Source organism: Camelina sativa, chromosome 3, assembly GCF_030686135.1.
Source record: "Camelina sativa cultivar CO46 ecotype springtype chromosome 3, ASM3068613v1".
In the NCBI taxonomy this organism is placed as follows: domain Eukaryota; kingdom Viridiplantae; phylum Streptophyta; class Magnoliopsida; order Brassicales; family Brassicaceae; genus Camelina; species Camelina sativa.
Window position 1 is genome coordinate 7,263,110 of NC_141882.1, and position 24,933 is coordinate 7,288,042.

General features: G+C 35.8%; 5 protein-coding genes and 1 long non-coding RNA gene across 21 annotated transcripts; 2 read left to right on the top strand and 4 right to left on the bottom strand.

Annotated features, from left to right (window-relative positions):
* Positions 1–29: 29 nt before the first annotated feature.
* LOC147946664 (putative wall-associated receptor kinase-like 13) lies at positions 30–2,800 on the top strand. Its single transcript, XM_087508604.1, has 3 exons — positions 30–1,074; positions 1,186–1,314; positions 1,423–2,800. Exons 1-3 carry the CDS (start codon positions 45–47, stop codon positions 2,559–2,561), a joined length of 2,298 nt encoding a protein of 765 aa, XP_087364730.1. The 5' UTR covers positions 30–44; the 3' UTR covers positions 2,562–2,800.
* A 32-nt stretch (positions 2,801–2,832) lies between these two features.
* On the bottom strand, positions 2,833–6,837 carry LOC104775904 (homeobox-leucine zipper protein HDG12-like). 2 transcript variants are annotated; one of them, XM_010499865.3, is made up of 11 exons: positions 6,450–6,837; positions 5,903–6,147; positions 5,697–5,814; positions 5,436–5,624; positions 4,889–5,344; positions 4,698–4,799; positions 4,415–4,615; positions 4,153–4,333; positions 3,809–4,071; positions 3,616–3,705; positions 2,833–3,538 (listed from the first exon to the last, which is right to left on the bottom strand). In XM_010499865.3, the coding sequence occupies exons 2-11, from the start codon at positions 6,019–6,021 to the stop codon at positions 3,182–3,184; spliced, it is 2,076 nt and encodes a 691-aa protein (XP_010498167.2). In that variant the 5' UTR covers positions 6,022–6,147; positions 6,450–6,837; the 3' UTR covers positions 2,833–3,181. The 2 variants fall into 2 exon arrangements, with proteins under 2 accessions (XP_010498167.2, XP_087364731.1); XM_087508605.1 differs by having other exon boundaries at positions 5,903–6,813.
* Positions 6,838–7,481: 644 nt separating this feature from the next.
* Positions 7,482–10,082, bottom strand: LOC104775906 (protein MAINTENANCE OF MERISTEMS). Of its 2 annotated transcripts, XM_010499867.3 has the most exons (7): positions 9,929–10,066; positions 9,751–9,788; positions 9,538–9,617; positions 8,788–9,435; positions 8,528–8,680; positions 8,062–8,442; positions 7,482–7,977 (listed from the first exon to the last, which is right to left on the bottom strand). In XM_010499867.3, the coding sequence occupies exons 3-7, from the start codon at positions 9,592–9,594 to the stop codon at positions 7,780–7,782; spliced, it is 1,437 nt and encodes a 478-aa protein (XP_010498169.1). In that variant the 5' UTR covers positions 9,595–9,617; positions 9,751–9,788; positions 9,929–10,066; the 3' UTR covers positions 7,482–7,779. The 2 variants fall into 2 exon arrangements, with proteins under 2 accessions (XP_010498169.1, XP_010498170.1); XM_010499868.3 differs by lacking the exon at positions 9,751–9,788 and having other exon boundaries at positions 9,929–10,082.
* Positions 10,083–10,549: 467 nt separating this feature from the next.
* On the bottom strand, positions 10,550–14,655 carry LOC104775907 (uncharacterized). Of its 13 annotated transcripts, none has more exons than XR_015595312.1 (14): positions 14,336–14,570; positions 14,141–14,192; positions 13,997–14,077; positions 13,011–13,278; positions 12,830–12,901; positions 12,680–12,738; positions 12,462–12,600; positions 12,206–12,302; positions 12,034–12,100; positions 11,821–11,919; positions 11,598–11,687; positions 11,181–11,524; positions 10,995–11,096; positions 10,550–10,897 (listed from the first exon to the last, which is right to left on the bottom strand). XR_015595312.1 is itself a non-coding variant. In XM_087508610.1 (14 exons), exons 4-14 carry the CDS (start codon positions 13,255–13,257, stop codon positions 10,810–10,812), a joined length of 1,215 nt encoding a protein of 404 aa, XP_087364736.1. In that variant the 5' UTR covers positions 13,258–13,278; positions 13,997–14,077; positions 14,141–14,192; positions 14,336–14,570; the 3' UTR covers positions 10,550–10,809. The 13 variants fall into 13 exon arrangements, 8 of the variants coding, with proteins under 8 accessions (XP_087364736.1, XP_010498171.1, XP_087364741.1 ...); XM_087508610.1 differs by having other exon boundaries at positions 11,181–11,335; XR_015595311.1 differs by lacking the exon at positions 13,997–14,077 and having other exon boundaries at positions 14,336–14,599.
* A 2,921-nt stretch (positions 14,656–17,576) lies between these two features.
* LOC147946665 (uncharacterized) lies at positions 17,577–19,536 on the bottom strand. Of its 2 annotated transcripts, XR_015586770.1 has the most exons (4): positions 19,474–19,536; positions 19,185–19,241; positions 18,757–19,087; positions 17,577–17,796 (listed from the first exon to the last, which is right to left on the bottom strand). It is a non-coding gene; the product is annotated as an uncharacterized LOC147946665 (long non-coding RNA). The 2 variants fall into 2 exon arrangements; XR_015586776.1 differs by lacking the exon at positions 19,185–19,241.
* Positions 19,537–21,518: 1,982 nt separating this feature from the next.
* On the top strand, positions 21,519–23,259 carry LOC104775909 (transcription factor MYB52). Its single transcript, XM_010499873.2, has 3 exons — positions 21,519–21,968; positions 22,076–22,501; positions 22,926–23,259. The coding sequence occupies exons 1-3, from the start codon at positions 21,851–21,853 to the stop codon at positions 23,129–23,131; spliced, it is 750 nt and encodes a 249-aa protein (XP_010498175.1). The 5' UTR covers positions 21,519–21,850; the 3' UTR covers positions 23,132–23,259.
* Positions 23,260–24,933: the final 1,674 nt, after the last annotated feature.

Consider the following 24,933-nt stretch of genomic DNA (forward strand, 5'->3'; position numbering starts at 1 on the left):
GTCTCAGCCATGCATACTTGTTTAACAAGAAACATTTCAGCATCATGAACGGAAACAAGAATTACTCCTCCCTGTTTCTCTTCTCTTTTCTAATTCTACCCATCCTTCATTCAAGCTCTTGTACACCCAAATGTGGAGATGTCCAGATCCCGTTCCCCTTTGGAGTCGAAGACGGTTGCTATCTCGATGAGTGGTACAAAATCGAATGTCGACCAAATGCTACTTCCGGGAAAAGTCTCCCATTCCTTCCCAAAATCAACATGGAGGTTGTAAATATTTTCCTTCCTGTGGCCAATTATAACCTCTTTGCTAGTTCCCCAAAATTCTCTTCAATTCGTGTCAAAAGTTCGATTGCATCCATGGGATGTTCTAGCAGTGGAGAAGAGTTTGGATCGACTTTGAATTTGACGGCCTCTCCTTTTTTCTTTGGGGACAAAAACTACCTCGTAGCTGTTGGTTGCAACAACAAGGCGTCGCTGACAAATGTAGAACCAAGTATGGTGGGATGCGAGTCAACTTGCACTACAAGCATAAACGCACAGAGCATATCTTTGTTCAACAAAGTTGGATGCTCTGAGTCTTCCTACAGCAACACTCAAAACATCTTGCCTAACAACTACATACCGTTTTGCAATAAGACACAAAAACAAGAAGACACAATCTGCAACGGGAACGGATGCTGCCAGGCAAAAGCACCTGATGGTGCTCAACAACTCATTGGTGTCACAATAGCGAACACTAGTAATGGAAACTTGACAAAGGGAGGAGAATGCAAAGTCGCCTTCTTAACAGATGAAGTCTACACTTTATGGAATGCAACCAATCCAGAACTGTTTTTCTCAAATGGATACGCTACTGTTAGCCTAGGATGGTTCATCCAAACTAAGAATCATTCGTTCCTAGAGTCACTGGACTGCCGAAACAGAGAAGAGTTCGATAGAAGTAAAAGACTCTCTATTAAGATATCAGCAAAATGCACATGCGATAATCACACAGCTTCCGGGATCAATTATGCAAGTTGTGCATGTGCTAGCGGGTACAAGGGTAATCCATACCTTCTAGACGACTGCCAAGGTAAGTAATTGGCTAATTGCTCCTTCTAGATTTCTGTTTCCTTCACCCATCATTTCAGTACAAATTCACGATTTCCTTTTTATAAGTAGATCATGACTTGTTCGTTTGCAGACGTTAATGAGTGTGCCAAAAAACCACACAATCCCTGTTGGGATAGCAGTATTTTATATCGCAAGACTTGTAAGAATACGCCGGGAAGTCATGAATGCATGGACTACCACATTCCAGAAGTAATGTTAGGTAAGTCACTGAATTTGTTATATATCGAAATTCAAACTACAAAAAAATTAGATATTTAGAAAAATTGATGATGAAACTCTAGTTTTTTTGTTTGTGCGGTGTTTGCAGGATTAGGTGCAGGTTTTTTTGTCTTAATGGTTGGCGGTGGTATATGGTGGTTGAGAAAGATTCTTAAAAAAAAAAGGATGACAAAGCGCAAGAGGAAATTCTTTAAACGTAATGGGGGACTACTGTTGCAGCAACAGTTACATACAACTCAAGGCAGAGTTGAGAAAACAAAAATATTCAGCTCGAGAGAGCTGGAGAAAGCCACTGATAACTTCAACGAAAACAGGATTATTGGAGAAGGTGGCCAAGGAACTGTGTACAAAGGTATGCTTGTAGATGGTAGATCCGTTGCAGTCAAGAAATCCAATGTTGTAGATGAAGACAAACTACTAGAGTTCATCAACGAGGTCATCATTCTCTCTCAGATCAACCATAGACATGTTGTGAAGCTCTTGGGATGTTGTCTTGAGACAGAGGTTCCTATTTTGGTTTACGAGTTTATAACCAATGGAAACCTGTTTCAACATCTCCATGAAGAATTTGATGACTACACAGTGTTATGGGGTGTACGTATGCGCATTGCCGTAGATATTGCAGGAGCTTTTTCCTATCTTCACACTGCCGCGAGTTCTCCAATTTATCACAGAGATATCAAGTCAACAAACATATTACTAGATGAGAAGTACCGAGCCAAAGTTTCTGATTTTGGGACTTCAAGATCAGTTACTATAGATCATACTCATTGGACCACGCTAATATCAGGTACAGTCGGGTATGTGGATCCTGAATACTACGGGTCAAGCCATTTCACCGAAAAGAGTGATGTTTATAGTTTTGGGGTTGTCCTAGTGGAGCTTATTACGGGAGAGAAGCCTGTTATAACCCTTTCGAATACTCAAGAAATAAAAGGGTTGGCAGATTATTTCAGACTTGCAATGAAAGAGAACAGACTCTTTGATATCATCGACGATCGAATACGAAATGATTGCAAGCTTGAGCAAGTAATTGCCATGGCACATTTGGCGATGAGGTGTCTCAAGAAGGCGGGGAAGGCTCGGCCAGATATGAGAGAAGTTTCAACAGCTTTGGAGAGGATATGTTCATCTCCAGAGGATTTTCAGGTGCAAATTCAAATTGATGGAGAAGAGAGAATATACAGAGACGATTCTTATAGAACGGTCACTTCAAGAACAATGTGAAGCAATGGGGAGCAATTTGATGGTCGTCTCAAAGTCTTAGTAATAATGTAGTCATATACGTTTGATGTATTTGGTAAAGGCTTTGTTAACTTATTTTTTTTTGCAGCTCAATTGATTTCTCTATATTTATAATGGTTCTGATTCTCAAAGGCAACAACTCTTCAACTTGCCAGTCCATTGTTTGACTTATCAGCTCACCACCCATACTATCAGATTCTAAACTATAACTCAATAGTCAATAGTAATAGAGAGAGATTAATGGCGATAGCTAGAGAAACTATGAAATAAACTAGACCAATAAGCCAATAATAGTAACTTAGTAGTTGTAAATAGACAAAAAGAAGTAAGAAAAAAAACAAACAGAAGTCAATGCCCGAACCATACAAAAAAACATTTTTGTGCATGGTGCGTTCTTGACTCCCACTTTCCACTAAACTTATTAAAAAAAAGAAACCCAAAAAAAATGAACGAGAGAGAGAGAGATACCCAGAAGAATAATGATTTCTTACACCCTTTGCAGGCATTGAAGACAAATACTTTTAATGAGACCTTTCACTTCTCTGCTCATTGAAGACCCTTCTCAGAAATCAGATGGGGAAATACTAGCTTTTAATGACGTCTCAAGCAGTTGAAGGACAATTCAAGGTGGTTTTAATTTGGTGGACAGTAGTATTTATGAGATTATTAACTGTCTCCATTGACTCCATGTTCAGTTTTGCCGGTTGCAAACCACTCACCATTATCTGAAACCCAACCGTTATCAATGATCCTCCTCCTCCTCCTTTGCTGCTTCCGTCTGGTGTAATGGCGAACCCCGAGGGCAAAATGGGAATACAAGATGTGTCTTGACCGCTCATTGCTATGTTCAATGCTGGTATATCCACTGGAGTGTATATCACAAGCGCTGCACTTGATGAGTCTATGCAGCTTTCTTGTAGGATCAGCATGTTGTTTTGTGCTGATGATGCATTGAAACCCTGATAAAGACAAAAATTACCAATCATTAGAATCAAGAATTCAATAATCTGTGTAGTGTCAAATGGAGGAAGCTTACACGAAGAACCGATATGCAGTTTCCAGGATTTGATCCGTTTGCGATATTAGCAACTTCTTGAACAGAGTTTCCATTTGAGAGGACGTCCCACTTTAAAAACGAAACAGAGGAAAAAACAAAGATAATGTCACTCGCTTAATCAGTTTTAAAAACACCAAATGATTCTTGTTTCTATGGTAGTGCTATGTAATACCTGAGGCCGAGTTCTTTCATCTTTGAGGAAATTAAAGACGTTTTGTGGAGAGTTTGGGAGCCAGAAACTGGTGGCTGCACATAGAACCATCCCATTTGGTTCATGTCGGCTCTTATGTGAAGCCACACGGACCGCAAATTCATCCAGTCCGGAGACAACAGTTGAGCGAGTGTTGTGAGATGTGCCAACACTCAAGCAGAAGTTGCTTACCATTCTGTGAGCTAGTCTCATTATACTTCTCTTCCCTTCTGACGATGAAATCACTGGATTGATTTCAAATGGGTCACTTATGGTTTAATTATCTGATCAACTAAGATTTCTGAAAAAAAAATGCCTTTAGTTACCTCCACCAAGTTCAAGGGATGATGTTGCAGGTTCCAATAGATTCGTGAACCTCTCACACATTCGTTGAAGAGTAGAGATCCAACGTTCAGCTCCAAAAGCTAACCCTTTATGAACACTATCTTTAAATATCTCATGAATCGGTTCTTGCTCCTCGAATTCAGCATGCTCAACCCAAGTAACCTGTTGTTGAGCATACTTAAATGTTACAATAAAATGATTTGAGATGCTAAAAGAATGAAACAAAACAGAACAGTTCCAAACCTTTGAATAGCCATTGGACATATCTTGAATCAGGCAACCAGAAGGAAATCTATATGACCGAGATTGAGATACAAACTGAGGAAACTCATAGGAGACATTTGCAATAGCCCAAGTTCCATGTTCAATCTGCTGACAGTATCTTAGCACACAGAACTCACGTGTGGCTACCAGTGGTGAAAGAACCTGAAGCTCTTCGATCATCTAAGACAAGCCAAAGCTAAAGCTAAGCAAAAGTTTCACACAACTATTATCATCTTTATGAGAAAATAGTGTTTATTTTTACCAAATGTAATGCATCTCCATGATTTCCACGCAGCCCTGATGAAATCACTGCAAGGGTTTTAGATGCTGCAACAATTGAAGGAAAAAGATCTGCTGATTTAACCTGCAAATTAATGATAACCTATATGAGACAAATAAGAAACCGAATGTGACCAAAAAAAAAAACTTTGATATGGGTTATATATGACTCACAGAATCCATGAGCATGTCCACAAGTATCAAAGCATTAGTGAAAACAACACCAGAAGATCTAGATGCTTCCATTAGAAGGTTATTCTTCTTTCCACCACTGGTACTTGATCTTGGAAATATATTCTCATAGCTTTCAAGATTGAGAACGTCTCTGGATCCATCAGTGTTGATCCATAGAGGCTCATTAGTTTGAAGAAGCCTAAGCAATTCTTCCATAGCGGTCACAGCAATGTTGGTCATATGAGACTTGTCCATCTCTGATAAAACCAAGTTTGGTTGAGATGGCAAAGTAGGTACAGCCATTGAAGAACAACTTCCTGGAAGAAGATCAAAATCAAGTGAAGGACCGCTATGGAATAACTCTAATGGCGAAACATGCATAGGATTTAGCAATGGTGGAAGATGAGAGATTGGTCTCCCTACGAATTTAGCAGCAATACTCGAAACCCTTTCGAGCTGCCAAAAAAAGAACATGAAATGTTAATGGAAGTTAAAACACTAAAAGCAATCACAATGCAACAAAATGGTCTCAGAGAAAAAACAAAACCTCATCTCTAAGCTGTGCATTTTCGATGCGAAGCTTTTGTTCATCAAAGTAAGCGTCGTCATTAAGAGGAGAGTCACCACAGTTGGGGCAAATGGCATGTTTAATAGCTTCTCTAATGGCAATGTTATCGCAACGAATCTTATCATTCTCTTCTTTCAGTGCACAATTATCAGCTCTCTCGTGTTGTGCCTGCAAAAAGTTCGAGATTCATATGGAGGCAAAGCAAGAAAGAGAGAAACTTTACAAAACAAAAACAAAAACCTTCTTCTGCGTTCTTCTGTTTTGAAACCAAAACTTGATCTGTCTCGGAGCTAAACCCAGTTCTCTACTAAGTTGAGTCCTCTGTTTCTCATCTGGATGTTGACACTCATTGAAAGTACTGAAAACAAAGACCAATGTCATCAGAGAAGAGAGAATAGAAAACAAAAAGAAGAAATGAAACAAGGAGAGGAAAAGGGGGCTAATACGATTCGAGGCGTTGGATCTGGTGAGGAGTGTGACGGTGAAATCGTTTCTTCTTCTTGTTCTTCTTATCGGTTTCAGAGCCGTCGTGATTTTGGCTGTCACCGAAAAACTCCATGTTCATCAAAGTGTAGTGTAGAGTCGACAGAACAAAACAGTATCTCTCTCCCGTCCTTTGAACCAAATCAGTAAGGGTAAACTTACTAACTCTATACCATCACACAACTGTAAGTAACCATTAACGCCCAACCTAGTGGAACAAAATGAAGAAAGTTTCAAACTTTATTTCTTCCCTTAATCAAAAAAAGATCTCTAAAAGAGAATAAAAAAAAAAAAAAGAAAAGAGAAGAAACGAAACGGAAGAGAATCTGAGAAAATATATATTCTAAGGGGGGAGGGGGGGGGAGAAGAAAAGGCTAGATTTGGTATACGATGGTTTTATTTAAAAGCCAAAAGAAGAAGAATCAATTTAATAAAATCCCCAAAAAATTTTAAAAACCCGTAATTATGGTCCTTGGAAAGGAGAGTAAAAGTTTTGATCTTATGATGGACCTTTCATCTCGAGCCTATCATCATAAGCAGTAGCGCCATTAGTGCTTTTTTTGATTTGCTCATCTCTCTCTCTCTCTTTCCCACCTTTCGCTCCTTTTACATTCATTGCAGATTCCAAATCTCTCTCTCTTCTTACCTGTCTCCCCCTTGAGAAATTGCGTAACTGATACTGATGGGTTTTTAATGGCGTTTCTTTTTGACAGAGGGAGAGAGAGAGAGAGAGAGAGAGAGAGAGAGAGAGAGAGAGCAAATCACTTAGAGTAGTAGTAATGGAGAAAGAAGCAAGAGAATTAAAAACCCATCATAACCCCCTCTCTCTCTCTCTCTTTATCTCTCTCTCTCTCTCTTTCTCTGATGCTCCCCCTCTAATGCTCTCATACCAAACCCCTTCTTTTTTATGTCTCCGGTGATATTAGTTCCGGTTTATTAAAATGGTCCGGCGTGTTTAAAATTCACATGAGGTTTTAAAAAACCGGCACGAGTAAGGTTTTTTTTTTTTTTTTTTTTTTATCAAGGTTGTCATGTAATGACAAAAATTGACTTTTCCTTCTGGGTTTTTTGCTGACTTCATCTTCTCCTCTTTTTCTTCCTTTTGCTTTCTTAAATTTAATACCGATTTTTACTAAATAATAGTAATACACAAAAATTGGAAATGTTCTTACATGTTCTTGTATGCAAAAATCACATAAACCAGCATAGTTTAGGGAAAACTATGCAATTGGGGGTCATCATCATTCTAGGAAAATTATACTTTTTGTTTGCTGAATACTCAATTAATGCGTGAAGTTGTACTCATCTTTTTTCTCTTTTTTTTTGTTTTGTTTTTTTTTTTTTTTTGTAATAAATGGTGGCTAACATAGGAGTACAATGAAATATCCATATTTATCGCATCTCGTTTCCTGAGGAACATCAAACACTCGCTATGTGCGAATTAATGACTACTCCAATACAACCCCTGATTAGAACACCTACTTGTTAATTTTTCAGACATGATATTAACGTGTGACAGTATCTTCTCATCTAATGCTCTTGTTTGCGCTGTAACGAAATTAATTGCACATATTGATTTCTCTCAATAATCTGCAGCTGCCATGCCAACAGTTTAAACACTTATGACCTCTCTCTCTTGAATATATATGTACCCTCTTCTTTAGTACTCTTTAAGATACCAAACCAAGATTTCTACTTACTTCTAATGTCAAACAACTAGCAATGTTATATAAAATGCTTGTTAAAGCATGATAAACTCAACTGAGGACGGGACTTACACATCTTCTTTCTCTAAGTGAATGTCTGAAGCTAACTAATCAATAGAAGGATCTTCATTTTTTCATTCGCTCCAATCCGTTTGTTGTTGTTCCTCTCTCCGCTTGCGTTTATTTGTTGTTGACGCCTCATACCAATCTCCTACTCTCAAGGCATTGGACATACACATCACTGCTTCTTCAATTGCTTCTCTCTCCTCTGGATGTAGATCCTCTAATGATAACGTTGAGGCCACCTCGTCAAATTGTAGTATAGCAGCTTGCTACAAAAGACCACAGAAATCGTATTAACAAGCAATTTCGAGGTGACTATGCATAAATAACGAAGAAGAAGAAGATGCATTTACCACATTCATTATATCAGCTTCGAGACTTGTATCTCTGTGAAGCTTCGGGACTGTGATGCTATTGAACCACTGCATATATTCACTTTCATCACCGTTTCCTCCTTCATTCTCCACAATGTTTTCCCTTCGTCTCATCCATTCTTCGTCTGCTGTGTTCATATCTTCCACTAAGTCTTCGTCATGGTTTTTCTCGTTTTTTCTCGGAGGAACTTCTCCCGGGATAACTTGGCACAGACCAAACTGCTTCATGCATCGATCTGGAAAGTGCCATTCTACTACTTTTGGACCAATCAATTTTGTTCTGGACCTTCCAAGTAGTAGATTATCTTTAAAACTCTGTGGCACAATGTCAAGATCTCCTTCAAAGGGGCACCAACTAACCTAAAAGAGATTTCAGTGGTAACAAAACATCATAACGGGTTCAAAACAAAGAAATGTATAAGAAAACAATGAATTTAACTCTTACATTTGATGGATCCAGATCATCAAGTGCCTTGCGATACTTAAACAAGTCATTCTTTGATCGACTTTGTTGCCTTCCTTTCCACAAAAGTGCCAGTGGAAATTGCCGGGTGGTTCTCTTTGGCCGATCAATATTCAGATGGAAGTAACTCCAACACTGACAATAGTAACACAACTGGATAAGAACCTCTCAGACATAAATAAATAAGGGAGAAGATGATGCTCTTAAAAGATAAACAGAGAACCAGACAAATGAAAACAAACCTGTAAGAGTGTCAAGCAACCACCAATGATACTCTGAGACCGCTGGGAGGCATTACCAATTTGTCTATATAAGAAAGCAAGCGCTGCAGCACCCCAAGCGTATTCTCCAGCTTTCTCAAAATCCTCAAAGAGAATAAGGTAATCAACAGAGATCTTACTGGGATCCGTAGTTGCAAAAATGGTACTCCCAATAAGGTATATAAGAAAAGCACGACTGTGATACTCAATCTCTTTCGTCGTAGCTCCCTTTGGACACTCTGCAAAATTCTCCTTCAACCATTTCGCAGTGACTCGATTACCACTCAATTCACTTTTAGGTAGTTTCCCCAAAAGTCTGAGGCATACTTGAGAAGGGTCCTCATCTTTTTCTTTAACACCAACCACAGGTTTGCCATCAACAGCAAGACCGAGAATCAACGATACCTCATCGAGAGTGATAGTCATTTCGCCACAAGGGAAGTGAAATGTGTTGGTTTCTCTCCTCCATCTCTCGACGAGGGCAGAGATAAGTGAATTGTTCAAACTAATCGATCCTATAAGCCGAAACCAACCAAAACCAGCTTTGTCCACCAATTCTATCTGCTCCTTATTGAGCTTCCAGTGATGAAGCAATGAGGTCCGTTCCTGGCATCTAAGCACACCTCTCTCCTGTTAAGACAAAGAAAAACAAAACACTTATCCCAAGTTCTTCAATTTAAGACGAAGATAATACAGATGGAGATTGATTTGAAACTGTGATTACTAACTTACCTGTCCGGTCAAAATAGCGGAGGAGACATGCTTATCTTGCTCGTAAAGGACAGGCATGGTCAGCAATTGCGTGGTTTGATCTGATACATAAGTGATAATGGAAATCAAAATTAGGGTTTCTGTGTGAAACGCGATCAATTCGACAGGATGATTCCATCAATGGGTTCCGTTTTATCTAAACAATGCAATAAAACTTTCAAGTTCCTGACCTACCTTAAGACTTTACGAGGCTACAATGACGATGAATCAAACTGAAATTTCAAGGAGCAGTACAATTACGATTAGAAAGGGGAACAATTTAGGGGTTCATCAATCTCTTAACTTTGAAACTGGCACAAATCAGTGGGACGAAGAAACAACAAGTCTATAATCAACAGAAACGAAAGCTTACGATTTGGAAACGAAAACAGAGGAGGGAAGAAGATCGCAGAAGGTTGTGCTTCTCGGAGAAATTTGAGAACAAACGCGGGGCAGAGAGACTGAAGAATTATTCTCTTTTGGTAAAAAAAAAAAAAAAAAAAAAAAAAAACTCAAAAAGATAAATCATCAGTATATTTTTTTAATATTTTTACTCATGAAATAATCATTAAATATAATTTCTCCACGACCGCGAGCATGTTTTAAACTTTATTAAATTTTCATTTTTGCTCAAAGTTCACTAATTTTTGTTAGATAATAAATTACGTGTTTCTTTTTTAATAATGAAAATTCACATTACTGTTTCAATAAATAACATATTTTAATTGCCCTCTGGGCTCTGGCTAAAGCCTAAAAGTAAAAAACTAAAAACGGAGACCGAACAGGAAGCTGTTGGTCTTGTTGCTGTCTGAAAGAATCGAAACCATCTCCTCTAGATTCTGCTTTACTCCAAGTTAAAAAACCTTGTCTTACCACACCAACTTTCATCACCAAGAACATATATATATATATTGATAAGTCTTAATATATATCAAATTGACCAAAAAATATATATATATATCAAATTGGGTTTAAATTACTATCAATATTGGAATTGGAAAAGAATATTACTTTATTGAAAAAATATACTATTACATTAACATACCAAGATATCTCTCTCATGTAAACTGATCCAAACCCAATTTGACAAGTTTTTTTTCCATCTCACACACAACAGAGATCAGATCATCGAACCCGTAATTTTGCAGGCAGCCATTGGAAACCACTGATTTTTTTGGCTCTATAAGGTTTACACATCTCTACTCTTCGATTGCTCTCGTAAACTTGGTTTGAAGCACTTTGAGCATCTTCAGACTACGAAGCTTCAACGAGAGGAAGTTGATATTCATCTGGTTTCAATGCCAATGCGAAATCAGGAAGTGTCGGTGCTGTCTCCATGATTCTGTTAATCAGAGAGCATTTTTACAGATTAACATCAAAAAAATCCTGAGCTTTATTATATGTTATTGCAAAAGTAAGAAAGGCAGATTTAAACTCACTTTTCATAAGAGTATAGATCACGGTTTATCCTGACTTTACTTGAAGTGTCTTTCGGGATTTTCTCGGTTAGATACTTCATTGTTCCAAAAAGCGGTGGTGTTCTGCAGAACAAATAAATTAGATCTTCAAAACTATCGCTAACCTCTCACCCCAAGAGCTCAGAATAACAGAGAAAGAAAAATTACCTTGAAGTAGGTGAAGAGGCGTTGAATGCTTCGGATGCTTTCTTACTTTCTTTGAAACATTCATCTGCAGCTTGTAAAGCAGCAACTGCCATGCCATGTGATTTCTCTGTGTTTCCTTCATCAAGAATCAAACCGTGATAGTAGTAAGCCGCAGCCTGATCCAAAAGATTCCAGAAGATGAAACGAGACATTAGATAAATGGACCTTAATCGCCTATTCTGGTAAAAGCCTCATGGTTCTCAGAATGTAATGATAGGGATCATATAAGCAAGAACCGAAGTTTTGTGTCTTCTAAAGACAGAGACAAAGACTTTACAAGGAAGGGCCATAGCTCAGGACAATAACTGAAAAGAACCAGACAAGTTTACATATGAAAGGAGTGACAGCGCTAGAAAGAAAGAAAGAATCAAACAATACCTTAGCTTCAACATACTTCCACTTAACAAAGAGTCCATGCTTTTCTCCCCAACCATTTGCTAATGGAAGATTCATTAGATTATCTTGTGCCTGTTTCAGCGCACAACGACAAGGAAAAGGAAGAATTAATGTAAAGTTTCAGATGTTCCCAAGATAAGTGGGGGGGCAGTCAATAGACGATGCCTCAATGACAAAGAAGTTGGATAAGAGTCAGGGAATTTACTTGCTGCCAATATTTCACCATTTCACATGAAAGTCTTCGTTTCACTGCAAGAGTGGCCTTCGAGCTATCAATCGCCATGCCAAGTTGGATATCAACACCCTATAATCAGCAACATGAAAGATGTTAGATCCTAAATGAGAGAAAGAAACCACATGAGCTACAATTATATGCCATGGGATAGCTTAATCATATCCATTAAAAGAGAGGTGCTACCTGGCCAAGTGCCTGCAAGCAAAGGGCCCGTAGAACTCCTTCCCCTAAGTCAACCGGTAAAATTCTCCTGTAAGAAAACGAAAACAAGGACAACGATTGTGCCATTAGAATCAACTAAGAATTATCCAAATGTAGAGTAAAATGACATTGGAACATTTTTTCATCTACAAACCTTTGTTCAGCAGAAAACTGAGGGAGAACATTCTTAACAGCACAATCAAGATATCCAGCTGCTTTTAAGAAGATATCAATCGAAGCTCGTCTGTTTTCTATAACGAAAAAAAAAAACACTGTTCAGTCTGCGGTTCGTAACCATCACATTTCATTTACCACTTAGAAAGGGAAAATCATCAAATGAAAAAAACAGGACAAAACATAACAGAATGTATGTAAATCCCCCTCTAGATAAACTATCAGAGAAGCCTAACCTTCTGATACTTTTGGATGGTTGTGACCATCACTAGAACCTCTAGGGAGAAGCAGTAAATTGGCTTGAGACATTTGTAGCATTGCCATTAGATGCAAAACGGATAAAACTTCATACCAAACGTTTGACATCTCTGTTTCCTGGTTAAAAGTAAACATTGTAAGAGTCTGTTACATTATGATGACACTTGAAGAAAAACTGCTTCGGTAGTAACCGCACCTCTTCCTCATCCTCCTGATTTACCCAATTGAATGGTACTTTAAACTGTATATGGCTACCTGAAGAACATTACAAATACAGCAGGGTCAAGTATAAATCTCTGAAACCAAACAGATCTATTTCTTATAAACACATAACAGTATATATTACCATCTTTACTTAATCCCAAGAGAACAGGTAGATAGTCTACCAAAGCTTGATGGAGATCCGAGAGCGTTGAACCTCCATACCCAAAAAAACAATAGTCATGAAGAGTTCTAAACAGTAAACAGTAGAAAGCAGGCAAAGCTAGAAAACACAAAAAGATGTTCAGAAACATATATATAAATACCATGTTGCGTTTTTCTCCTAGTTCTTGTTATAGTAGGTCCTTCTTGGTTAGCCATCACTACTATACGTGTTCTTAAAGCCGTCAAGCGTTCCACTAGAGCCTTGGGTAATTGATCGCCAATGGACTGCAAAAAATCCACAGCTCTCGGTATCCTTAAACCAGGTACATATACTGAAACCTCACCGATGCTTGTTGGCTTTCTCCTGTTCCCACCAGTTTCTTTCGGCGTTGATGCAAAGCATCCCATTTTTGACAGAGCTTAAGAAATCTACAAACACAACAAAATCTACAAGTGTAAGTGCCAAATTTTGATAAAAGATTTCACAATGAATCTTGTGAGAAACAATATGTGAGTATGAAATGATCAAGAAAGCTAGAAGAAAAGAGGAGAATGATTACAAATCAAAAAAAAAAAAAAAAAAAAAACAATGCAATAAGGAGAGGTTGATAAAATTAATGTCCAACCGGAAAAAAAAAACAGGTCAAGTCTTTCCTCTCCTCCACTAGATATTCATAAGGATAAAGTAAAAACCAGGTCACGAGCCATCTGCCATGACTAAACCATCTTCATAACTCAACGTGGCTATCTAATCTACACGAATCTTCACAACAATCAAACTTTAAGACCAAGCTCCAAGCAGAAACAAACAAGTAAATAATATGACAACCGTTTGACAAACAAGTAAAAGAGTTTGTTGATTTTTCCAACCTTGACACTTCTCAGATAAATAGGCTATAAGCTATCTAATCAACTCGATTGATTACTGGAAGAACTGGGGGAAAAGGGACTCAATTGGCAAAATAAATAAAAAGAAAGCGTTTCGAAGGGAATCACGGTGAAAGCATGAATGAAACTTTGCAATTCGTATAATATTTTCTCCACTATGAAACGTTATATACCAAATACAATATTTTTTTAACAAAAGGAGGAATTTACACAGGGCAAGTTGAGTTAAAAAAAGGGAAGATTTTGAGTAAAGGCTCACCAAGAATTATGCAAAAAATGTAAGGAAGAGTAGTAATGGAAAGGGATGCTTTAACTTGCCCTAACCAGCCAAACAAAATCTCTGAAAAAAAGGTAAAACCTTAAGCAACATTTTCCCACAGAAAAAGGAAAAGAGTAGACTTACCAAAAAAATCTGGACGGAGCCAGCAGCACAGCAGCAACTAGACAAGCACAAGCTAAAAAAAAACCCTTAATTCAGCATTGAATCTTTCAGAATTGTATCGGAGAAATACGAAATTGACAATGAATCTGACCACACCAAAAAAAAAAAAAAAAAAAAAAAGAGTATATAACAAGAAGTAGAAACCGCTCTTCTTACCTAAGATATTCGAAACCGCTCTTTTTTATATTGGGAGAGAGAAAGAGAGAGAGACTATCACATATTCAGAATCGCATGAGTTATTATTATGTTGCTCCCCATTGAAGAAGTCGAAGCGAATGGTTTCTTTAAAATAATTGATACAGAGAAAGAGAGATGAATAATCCCAGATGAAGACGAAGAAAGAGGAAATTATTTCTTTTACAAAGGCACCGATAATTTTTTCAACGCGACTAGAAAAAATAAAGCTTTGGCTACTACTACGACTTCACTAGTACAGCTAAACTACCCCAAAAACAAAAAAAACAAAAAACAGTTGTAAGAAAAATAATCGTTATTTCTAAATTCTAATTATATTATTAACATTTATCCAACAGTTTACAAAATTAATTCATTAGTAATCTGATAAATCTTTTCATCATAAGCTAAGAAAAACATTATTCTTATTTGAGACATTTATGATAACCAATTGAATAAATTTTACAGAATCATTAGACCATTATAAGTTAGTTAACCACATGCTAACTATGCAGTGTGAAAAGCTAGTTTTTATATCAAACAAATTAATTCGCTCCGTTAGTAACTGATTTTTCCTAGGTGTTTATGATAATGACTATGTTTAGACTGATATTAAAGTGCAACTCCATATCTTAAAGCAAACTATTCAATGATACACTTACATATAAATTAGAATGTAAAGTGATCTTATCCTCTATGAAAATTGAAAATACTATTGCCTAGTGGGGATGACTAGTGTTTTAATGATATATAACTTTGGACTTATTGGTACCATTAGCTGTCCATCGGCCTCATTTTAAAGATATATATTTGTAGATTTGCTCTCCAAGACAGCTTTTATTCTGTTTGTTACATGACAATTATATAGGTACATCTCTATCTCAAATACGATTCTCTTGCCGTATTTTCAAAGCCATTTATGTTATATTAATACTTATACGCTTTAATATTATTACTTAGATATTTTGAGTTTACATCAACTATATCGGAAAATAGAATAATACAACTCAATGTCTCATAATCATAACTTAAATTGTTTAACAGACGAATCTTTTTAAAAATTATTTACTTATAGAATGAACAGAATACATCAACCTACATTTTTGACATTTTCTTAGCATTCATTGCATTCCGCAATCATCCATTTAAACGTGCAGCTTAAAACACACAAAAATATCTTTAAAAACGCCGCGGTTAACTTCATATTGTCAAATATGGGATTTGAACATATTGCTTATTGTAAGATTGCGAGACCACAGCAAACAAAAAGACAATCGTCATTAAAAAAAAACTTTATAGATTTTTGTTGGTGTTACAAATAGAATAATAATTAATGACGGACAAAAATCGTCACCGGCCTAATTACGTTTACAAGGTGCATAAGAACTCCACGTCCGTTCACACTTGTTTGTTTATGTCCCCATAACCAAGTCTAATAAGGCCCCATGGCTGGGTTGGGCAGCTCAAGGCAATGCTATATACAAGGAAAACGCCGGTAATGTCATATTCCACGTGGCGGCCACGTTGGGCACGTGACGTTACCGTTTTGGGGCGGGCTCAACACAAAAGTACTAATAAAATTATTGTGTGTGGGGACGAGAGGACAGGTGTCAAAGGTTTGGAAACATCGTGGCTGTCTTTCACGGTCACCGTCGGGGGACAGTCGGAAAAGCTTTTATAAGGCTGGCAAGGTGGTTGGTGACGACACGTGTCCCTCAATCATTTTCGTTGTGTTGAAGATATCTTCTCCTTTCTCTTTTTCGTTTTCGTTTAGGACTCTTTCCTTTTATAGAACAGTCTTTTTTTTGTTCTGGTGATTTATATATCACTAGAGCACTAAATCAGTGTTGTTATTGCTATGTTGAATTATTACTTACCTAATCAACTGGTAACTTGACAAGCTTTCAAATAATACTTTTGCGATGGTGGGTTTTTTATCTGTCAAAGATAAACTGAAAGGTGAACAAAAAAAGAAATTGAAATACAAAGAGAAAAATAAAACTACCTCGTTTGAATTAAAGCTAAAAAAATATACATCATACGGGTCGTTTAGGTGAAAGCTACAAATCATACACAACGTCATATTGAGTGAAAAGTCAAAAAATGACAATACGCGCCGGATTACACGGCAACATTCACTAAAATACATCGTCGTTTCATCTCCCGAACATAGTTGTCTCCTGTCAAAGTTAGTACGTGGCCATATATGGCCAGAGCATCTGTGGATTTTTCTTCTTGGAATCCCATAAATTAAGGGAATTGCAAAATTGATGCAGCTTTGGTTATGCTCTTAAGTCTTGTGTGTTTATGCTATGTTTTGTTATATTTTTGACTAGATAGTGAAGTGTAAGTCTAACTTTTTGTAATTATAGCCTCAACGCGTTTCATTTCTTAATGATATTTACAAGTTCATAAAAAAAGTAAAGGGAATTTGTTGAAAGTCTGGATTTTGATGCTGAGATGGCTGATCTGTTTTTTCGGCTCTAGCATCTTTTCGAATTCGTTGTCAAGAACTCAAGATCATATATACAGTTTAGGATTTGGATTGAAATGCTTTCTTTAACAAGACTTAGAGAGACCAATTTTGGTGTAATATTCAAGATCCGGTTTCTCATTAACCAATTTGTTGATAGACCTAGACCGGCCGGTTTTATGTAATCAGGATCCCGTGTGCCTGTGTAGTGGTATTAGAAGAAATGTTTTTATTTGTGATGGATCCTATTTGACTCCTTCCCAACTAACTTTGCCTATTTTCCTACTAAACTTCACCAGTAAAACACACGTGCAAATGAGTTCTAAAACAGATTGTTTATAGCTTACCTAGGATTGAATTGTTTAGTTGATTGGATTATAAGCTATATCTCCAATCAATCTTTAATAAGATTCTATGAACTGTTTTGCAAGCAATCCCAAGGAAAATCAAAGTACAACATATATATCACCTTTTCAGGTTTATAACTTTATTCCGTCATTTTTCTATATATATTTTCATTTTCTTAAGCTTTTTAGGCTATGTTAGAAATGTGACAATACACATATGTTCAAAAAAGAAGCCGGTAATTAGTGCACTACAACAAATATGCACATTGTTAACCAGAGAAAAACGCTATCATAGGTCTTTGATAGCGTTTTCATGAGCGCTGTTTTAGGGCACTGTTATTATATGTACCCCATATACAATAGCACTTATTACGTATGCTATGTTATAAAAATATAACATAGCTTTAAGAAATTGCTATATTATCAAGATCATAATTTTGAAAAAATTTATACAACATTTGTTTTTTCGTGCTATGTTATAGTTTTATAGCATAGCTCTAATAAACTGCTGTATTATCAAGATTATAATTTTGCAAAAATTTATACAATATTTAATTTTTCGTGCTATGTTATACATATCTAATATAGCTGTTGCGAAATGCTGTTTTATCTTGTTTACTGTGCTATGGTATATTCTTTTATCATAACGTTTACCTGTACTTTTATAGCATTTTCTGATATGTGATTATAGCACACATAACCTGTTTTATAAAATCTCATAAAATCTGATTAATAAACGTCTCAGATCCAAAATACATAACAAAAGTCTCAAGAACATCAGTTTACCATCAAAGTCTCAAGAACATCCAAAATAAACAAGCAATCTCAAGTACTTAACATTACACAATAAAACCATCAGTTTAAGACATAATGACCTTGTTCTCTGGCCAAGCAATGCAGGAGCTAAGTGCATCTTCAATAATCTCTATTTCATCGGATGGCCTCCAAACTTTTACATTTTTCACCTTCACAACATCTATCCACACTTTAACTGCATTAGAACCCAAGCGAGTAAAGTGAACTTTATGTTCTGGATCATTTGTTCCCCATCGTCCTTCAGCCACAACCCTATTCTTTTCAGTTAAATCCATCAACTTGCACTTCTTATTCTCCTTGGAAATAACTTTATTAATGCGCTGCCATGTTTACAATATAAACCATCAGTCATCATATAATTAACAAAAACAACTTCATAACATATGAAAACACTTACTGGAGACTTCCTGAGAGGAGACTGTGATGGTAAAGTATTCTTTATTGGTGATATTGGACCCGTTGCATCATCAACAGGAGACTCAGAACCAGATGCAGACTTAGAAGACATAGATGCAGATTTGGCCTGCGATGCAGCCTTTGAAGCTGTTACCATCTGGCAACATGCTTGGCAATGTCTGAAGCAGTTCATTGAAGCTCTTATCCGACCAGCCATTATGTGTCTTAATCCTAAACAAAGTCACAATAGCCGATAACTTGCTGTGGTTTGAACAGCTAGGGTATAGTGGGGTTTCAGCATCCCGGATCTTTGCAAGGAACTCATCCTCTTGTTGGTCCTCACCCTCTGCAATCTCACTTAAGTCGCCCACAGGTTGGTCAGCTAAGTCACCTCTAAAAGCCAACTCTTGATCAAAAAATTCAGCAGCTTTATATAACTCAAAAACTTCCTCATTCCACTGAGTTGGTTTACTTTGAAATTCATCTACTGACTTCACATCTCCATGATGATACCAATCACTATGCACCTTGTATGCCTCATCCATCCCTCTTATTACAAGATGCTCAACCACAACACTGTTTAACTGTCGTACTACATTACGACAGTCTTTACAAGGACATATTATCATTTCTATGTCACCTAAAGCCGCAGACACATCCCTTACAAATTTCCAAGCTCCACTTTTATAACCAGGATCAGCTCTTCAATGGATAATTAAAGAAAAAAATCATAACTAAAAGAACATCTTAAAGTATCCAAACCCAAAATAAAACCTAATTATGAAATATAATTCCTTACCTGCATAGATGCACCCATGCCTTGTCCAACATTATATGTTATAATATAAATTTTAACCTTTATAGATAAAATAGAGATACATATTATACAAAGCTCACATTAAGCAACAATTCAGACAATACTGCACTACTTCAGACACATACAGATGCTCTTAAACCAATATCTAACTGTGTAAAATCTCACTAATCTAATCACTATTTATACGAATCAGACTCAAAGGACAAAACATAGCAATCACCAATATTCGTGTGTAATAATAATGTTTAACTATTGGTTGAGTGATACTAACCTGTTGTGTGAGTACAGAGAAATGAGAAGCTTCAGTTCCCCAACATTTCAATCACCAACACTTGGGAAAAAAAAAAAATCGTTCAGTTTATGAAGGCGCAAATACTCAAATCCAAAAGCTATTTTTGAGTCAAATCTGTAAATAATCGAACCCTAACAAAACAGATGGATTCGAAACTCCACATTCTCAAAATCTGTAAATAATCGAACCCTAAAAAACAGATAACGAAATAAATCTAGATAAATCGAACCCTAACAAAACAGATAACTAAATCTGACCCTTATCGAAATCAAAAGCTGTTTGAAATCACAAATAATCGAAACAAATAACGAAATTAGGAGGAAGAAGAAAGACATGCCTCAAAAATGGATTCGAGCTATCAATTGCGATGGATATGGAGATTTAGGGCGAAATTGGGGCTTTTCACAAACGGCGAAATTGGGGCTTTTCACAAACGGCGATAAAACTGAAGAATTGATAAGAAATTTAGAAGAATTTGAGCACACACAGAGAATTTAGAAGAAGAAATCTTCTTAGGTTGAGCTTAGGTTGTAACGAGAGAGAGAGAGAGAGAGTGTGTCGAGTTTTTGGGTTTTTTTTTTATTTGGCGATTAAGTGAATAATTTCACTAAGTATTGGCGGACAAAAGTCACTTTTGTTTCCCGCTACATAATTTTCCTATCATAGCGTTAATAAGATGCTATTAAAAAGTAAGCGAAAAAAAATCTCATCTTTCATAGCAGTGACGGAAAATGAGCTATATCCGTCTGCTATCAATGTACATATTTGTTGTAGTGGTGCCAAATTTCATTTTTATTATTTATTAATTTTGTTAAAGGACTGAGAGTCTGAGAGAGTTCAAAAGCTAACTAATTAAACGTCGTAGACAAGACAAGAGAGAAAGTTAGTGATGTGTGCTTAGAGACCAAATGTTAGAGAGCAAATAAGATGTCAAATTCATTTTTATGAAGTACAAAGCCACTAATAATATATATCAACCAGTTAACCAATTAATTAATAAAGACACAGAGTCGTTTTAGGGTTTCCACGTTGGTCCGATTTGAGGAAAAGAAACATTTGGTTAGGTCTGAAAGGTTAACAAAACATATCCAAAGATACTTTAATTAATTTAACTTCTACTTATACGTGACCTGCAATTAAATCACAGGTCCACAACATCTTTACCAAACTCTCTCCTTCCCCTCTAGTTTTTCTTTTCTTTAGAAATTATATAAGTTATGAAAGCATTTAATAACTTGTGATAACTGATGTAGTCGATTAGTTATACCAAAAGGCAATACGGTTGAAATTTAGTAATCAAGTTCGATCCCACAAACCCTGGAATAACAACCGTTATATACATTCTCCCGTATTTTGGACCAAACGATATCTCCTTAATTACTTTTACTTTTGATTTAAATCTACATATGTAATGTACCTGGATTGTTAATTAAGATTCTGATTAATTTTAAAATTGGTGTTTTCATATAGTAAATCAATAACATATTAAGTGTTTTTATCATCCTTAATTTAAAAAAAAAAAAAGTATTGTTGCGTATATGATTTTCATAAAAATTATACGTATTCAATACCATAACATAACATATAAATGCAACCACAGTGTTAACTTTTAATGTTTGCAATCTAATTGTACATTCGTTGAGTCATAGATTGTATAGTCCCTTTCACCTTGAGTCATATTCTAGAAGTTGATTAGATATAAAGCATGAATAAGTCTGACTTAAAAAATCGCATACACACACATATATATATATATAATATGTAGCTTGCAGAAGAGTATACGAACGTAGATGAAGTATTGGTGGCTGAAGTAGAGGGTTTAGGTTAGAAAACAAAAAAAATTGAGTAGACGTTGAAAGTTTAACGAAAATTCACCCCACCAAGCAATCTCTCCCCTCCTGTGTAATCTCCTTTTTCTCTTTTCAATATTCATCAATTTAACAATTAATATAAAATTCTCACATAAACAGAAATAATGTTTGAAAAAATAATAAATATTGTAGATGGGAGAAATAAATAAAAAAGGTAGATTACTTAAAAGGAGTGTGTTTGGTTAGGGAAGACGTTGGCATCAATCGCCGGTGAAAACTTCCCTCCAAACTCTCTTTCTCGCTCTCTCTAACGAATCTTATAATATTCATTACTTTCAATTCTTTCATATATAATATCTAAATATATATATGTATATATATGGTGCTGTTGGCTCTTCAGCTTTCTTCTTGTTCCTACATACCCATCTTCCCTCACCTACATCAAACCTAGGGTTCTTTCTTGTATCAACATATATAGATTTATATATAGGTTTTGATTTACAGAAGATATATCACAGAGAGATCGGACGGACAGGAATTGAAGAATGATGTGCAGTCGAGGCCATTGGAGACCTGCGGAAGATGAGAAGCTAAGAGAACTCGTCGAACAGTTTGGTCCTCATAATTGGAACGCCATCGCTCAGAAGCTTTCTGGTCGATCTGGTAAAAAAACTAACTTTATAAAGTCATTTCTTTAAATTTCTTCATAAGCATAAACTAGGGTTTAATATATAATTAATTACTATATATATATTGGTTTGGTTTTACAGGTAAGAGTTGTAGATTGAGATGGTTTAATCAATTGGATCCTAGAATTAACCGAAACCCTTTCACGGAGGAAGAAGAAGAAAGGCTTCTAGCGTCTCATCGGATCCATGGGAACAGATGGTCCGTGATCGCTAGATTTTTTCCCGGTCGAACCGATAACGCAGTTAAAAACCATTGGCACGTCATCATGGCTCGTCGTGGCCGAGAACGTTCTAAGCTGCGTCCACGTGGCCTTGGCCACGATGGCACGGCTGCTTCTACTGGGACGATGGGTAATTATAACGACTTCGATAAGGAGAGAAGATTGGCAACTACGGCCGCTATCAATTTTCCTTATCAGTTCTCTCATATTAGTCATTTTCAAGTTCTCAAAGAGTTCTTGACCGGAAAGATCGGGTTCCAGAATAGTACTACTCCAATAAAAGAAGGTAATTAGATAAAATATGGTTTAAGTATTTGTGTGTTTTATGCAGCTAATATAGAACGTGTGTAGTATATAGGTATATCTTGAGTGAATACATATAGGCATAATATAAGTTTCAAACTCATAACCATTAGATAACATGTACATTCCTCTTCTTTAGTGTGCAACTACTGGTGCAATTCGTATACAACTTGATATAAAAATAAAATAAAACGGAATAAAATTTAATGGATTAAAATTCTTAGTTTTCTCAATTTATTTTTGATGATAAAAATTGTGAAGAATCTTTTAAATATATAGCGTGAAACGATCATGGTTTTCTGTTTTCATAGTTGCATGCATATGCATGTACAATTGCTTGTAGATACGATTATGTATAATTGTAGAACCTCTAAAAACTAACTTTTGGACATTGATTATTTGGTCAGGAGCAATAGACCAAACTAAAAGGCCGATGGAGTTCTACAATTTTCTCCCAGTAAACACGGATTCGAAGAAACCCGAAGTGATAGACAATTCAAGAAAAGACGAAGAAGAATATTTCGATCAAAACAACCGAATTCGTAACGAGAATTGTGTTCCCTTCTTCGACTTTTTGTCTGTTGAAAACTCTGCCTCTCAGGGTTTATGTTAATTAGTCCGTACCACACGTACTATAAGGAGGTGGATCATATGTTAATTAAATGTAGAAATTACTAATCCGTTGTTACATGTTTGAGCCAAATGTGAAAATTAATTAAGACAGCGCAACATTTCCTTGAATACCAAATCTTTTTTTTTTTTTTTGAACAAACTCCTTGTAGACCAAAGTTGTACTTTTATCAAGTCCAGTTTTCTAGATTTATTATAACGATGTTTAATCAGACTATAGTATTAATGTCTAAATTGCGAGATCTGTATGTACTTGAAAAAAAGAAACGCTGTCCTGATTAATCTAAATATTATCGTAATCGAAGGTTTTATTCAAGACCAAAATCTTTGAATAATTTTGTGGAATTCGCAATAGTTGGATAGAAAATGTGTTGTTGTGGTCTTATGTAAGATAGCAAATGTTAAGACTTAAGAGGTTTACTTATATATCAACCAAAGAAAATATGTCACGGGTGCTGAAGTATATGCATCGCCAAATGATCCTTAATACGCGTATAGTTTCATGCAGACTAAATTGACTCGTATAGCTTGCGATGATTAACCTTTTATCCTCTTTGGGAGATGTTTAAAAAAAACACGAGAAACTTTTTAACTAATGATTTTATGAGCGAGCGTTTCAACTTTTTACAATAAAGTTTATAGTTTAGTTTCTTTAAATGTGAAGAATAATAATAAGTTAATAACGGAAAGACGAAATCGAGGTTGGAGTATAGATATGATTAAGTTGGGAGTAGTTATCAGCCACCAAGAAATACAATCCAAAGTAGCAAATCTACCTTTGTCTTAAGAAAACACGAATAAAATAGTTCGTTTTATTTAGGTGGAGATGAAGAACACACATCTTGACACGACTTATAACCATACTTCTTGTTTCCAAATAAAATTTATTTATATAATCTAAGCATATCTACTATATTTTATTCCAATTTGAAAACCTCATGATGTCATTATGACTTCTAGGGTTTCCTCGTTGAGTTAGATATGTATGTCACCCTGATATTGTTTAAAACAATACGAAAGAACAACCCAAAAAGATAAGTAACTACATATTTTATCATGGAAGATAATTATACGAAACGTTGATCATCTGTATAAAAATGTTGAATTAATCAAATTTGGATAAGATTAAGACACCCACTAGAACATAAATGTACAAGTTTCTGATTCGATGTGTATATTATCTCACTAAATCACTTCATATGAAGGTATGGGCATTCGGTTAACCATTTGGTTGTATTCGGTTTCGGTTATTTTAGATATAGTAATATAGTAACCATTTGGATATTTTAGAAATTTTGGTTCAATTCGGTTTCTTTCGGTTCGGTTTCGGTTCGGTTAGTTAAATAGGTAACCATAACTAACATAATTTATATTTAAATTAACCAAATTAACCTAATATAACCAAAACTAACCGAATATAACCAAAATTAACCAAATATACAATAACAAAAATATAAAAAAGGAAAAATATTGATTCAATTTTACAAAATAGTATTTAACTTTGTAAATTCAAAATAATAACATTTAAATATATTGATTATTCGAAATATTTAATTGTTTTATATTTTAAGTTTATTTTATAGTTTTGCATAATATTAAATATAGAATATTTGGTATCTTCTAGGTTTTCGAATATTTCGGTTAACCATTTAATTTTCGGTTCGGTTCGGTTTGATTTCGGTTAGTTTGGATATAGATTTTACTAACTATTCGGATATTTGAAGAATTTCGGTTTGGTTCGGTTTGGTTTTTTCGGTTCGGTTTCGGTCGGTTATTTAGTTATCG

Excerpts from the sequence above, each read along its gene's own strand:
- LOC104775904 (XM_010499865.3), bottom strand. The coding sequence starts at position 6,021 with ATGAACATGGAGTTTTTCGGTGACAGCCAAAATCACGACGGCTCTGAA. Across the intron at positions 5,345-5,435 it reads ATGCACAGCTTAGAGATGAG|CTCGAAAGGGTTTCGAGTAT; the intron begins GTTTTGTTTTTT and ends TTTTTTTGGCAG. Across the intron at positions 3,539-3,615 it reads ACTGCATATCGGTTCTTCGT|GGTTTCAATGCATCATCAGC; the intron begins GTAAGCTTCCTC and ends TGTCTTTATCAG.
- LOC104775906 (XM_010499868.3), bottom strand. The coding sequence starts at position 9,594 with ATGCCTGTCCTTTACGAGCAAGATAAGCATGTCTCCTCCGCTATTTTG. Across the intron at positions 9,436-9,537 it reads CCGCTATTTTGACCGGACAG|GAGAGAGGTGTGCTTAGATG; the intron begins GTAAGTTAGTAA and ends TTGTCTTAACAG. Across the intron at positions 7,978-8,061 it reads AAGCTGATATAATGAATGTG|CAAGCTGCTATACTACAATT; the intron begins GTAAATGCATCT and ends GGTCTTTTGTAG.
- LOC147946664 (XM_087508604.1), top strand. The coding sequence starts at position 45 with ATGAACGGAAACAAGAATTACTCCTCCCTGTTTCTCTTCTCTTTTCTA. Across the intron at positions 1,075-1,185 it reads CCTTCTAGACGACTGCCAAG|ACGTTAATGAGTGTGCCAAA; the intron begins GTAAGTAATTGG and ends GTTCGTTTGCAG. Across the intron at positions 1,315-1,422 it reads CATTCCAGAAGTAATGTTAG|GATTAGGTGCAGGTTTTTTT; the intron begins GTAAGTCACTGA and ends CGGTGTTTGCAG.
- LOC104775907 (XM_010499869.3), bottom strand. The coding sequence starts at position 13,257 with ATGGGATGCTTTGCATCAACGCCGAAAGAAACTGGTGGGAACAGGAGA. Across the intron at positions 12,101-12,205 it reads CAGTTTTCTGCTGAACAAAG|GAGAATTTTACCGGTTGACT; the intron begins GTTTGTAGATGA and ends GTTTTCTTACAG. Across the intron at positions 11,688-11,820 it reads TGGTGAAATATTGGCAGCAA|GCACAAGATAATCTAATGAA; the intron begins GTAAATTCCCTG and ends GCGCTGAAACAG.
- LOC104775909 (XM_010499873.2), top strand. The coding sequence starts at position 21,851 with ATGATGTGCAGTCGAGGCCATTGGAGACCTGCGGAAGATGAGAAGCTA. Across the intron at positions 21,969-22,075 it reads GAAGCTTTCTGGTCGATCTG|GTAAGAGTTGTAGATTGAGA; the intron begins GTAAAAAAACTA and ends TTGGTTTTACAG. Across the intron at positions 22,502-22,925 it reads TACTACTCCAATAAAAGAAG|GAGCAATAGACCAAACTAAA; the intron begins GTAATTAGATAA and ends TTATTTGGTCAG.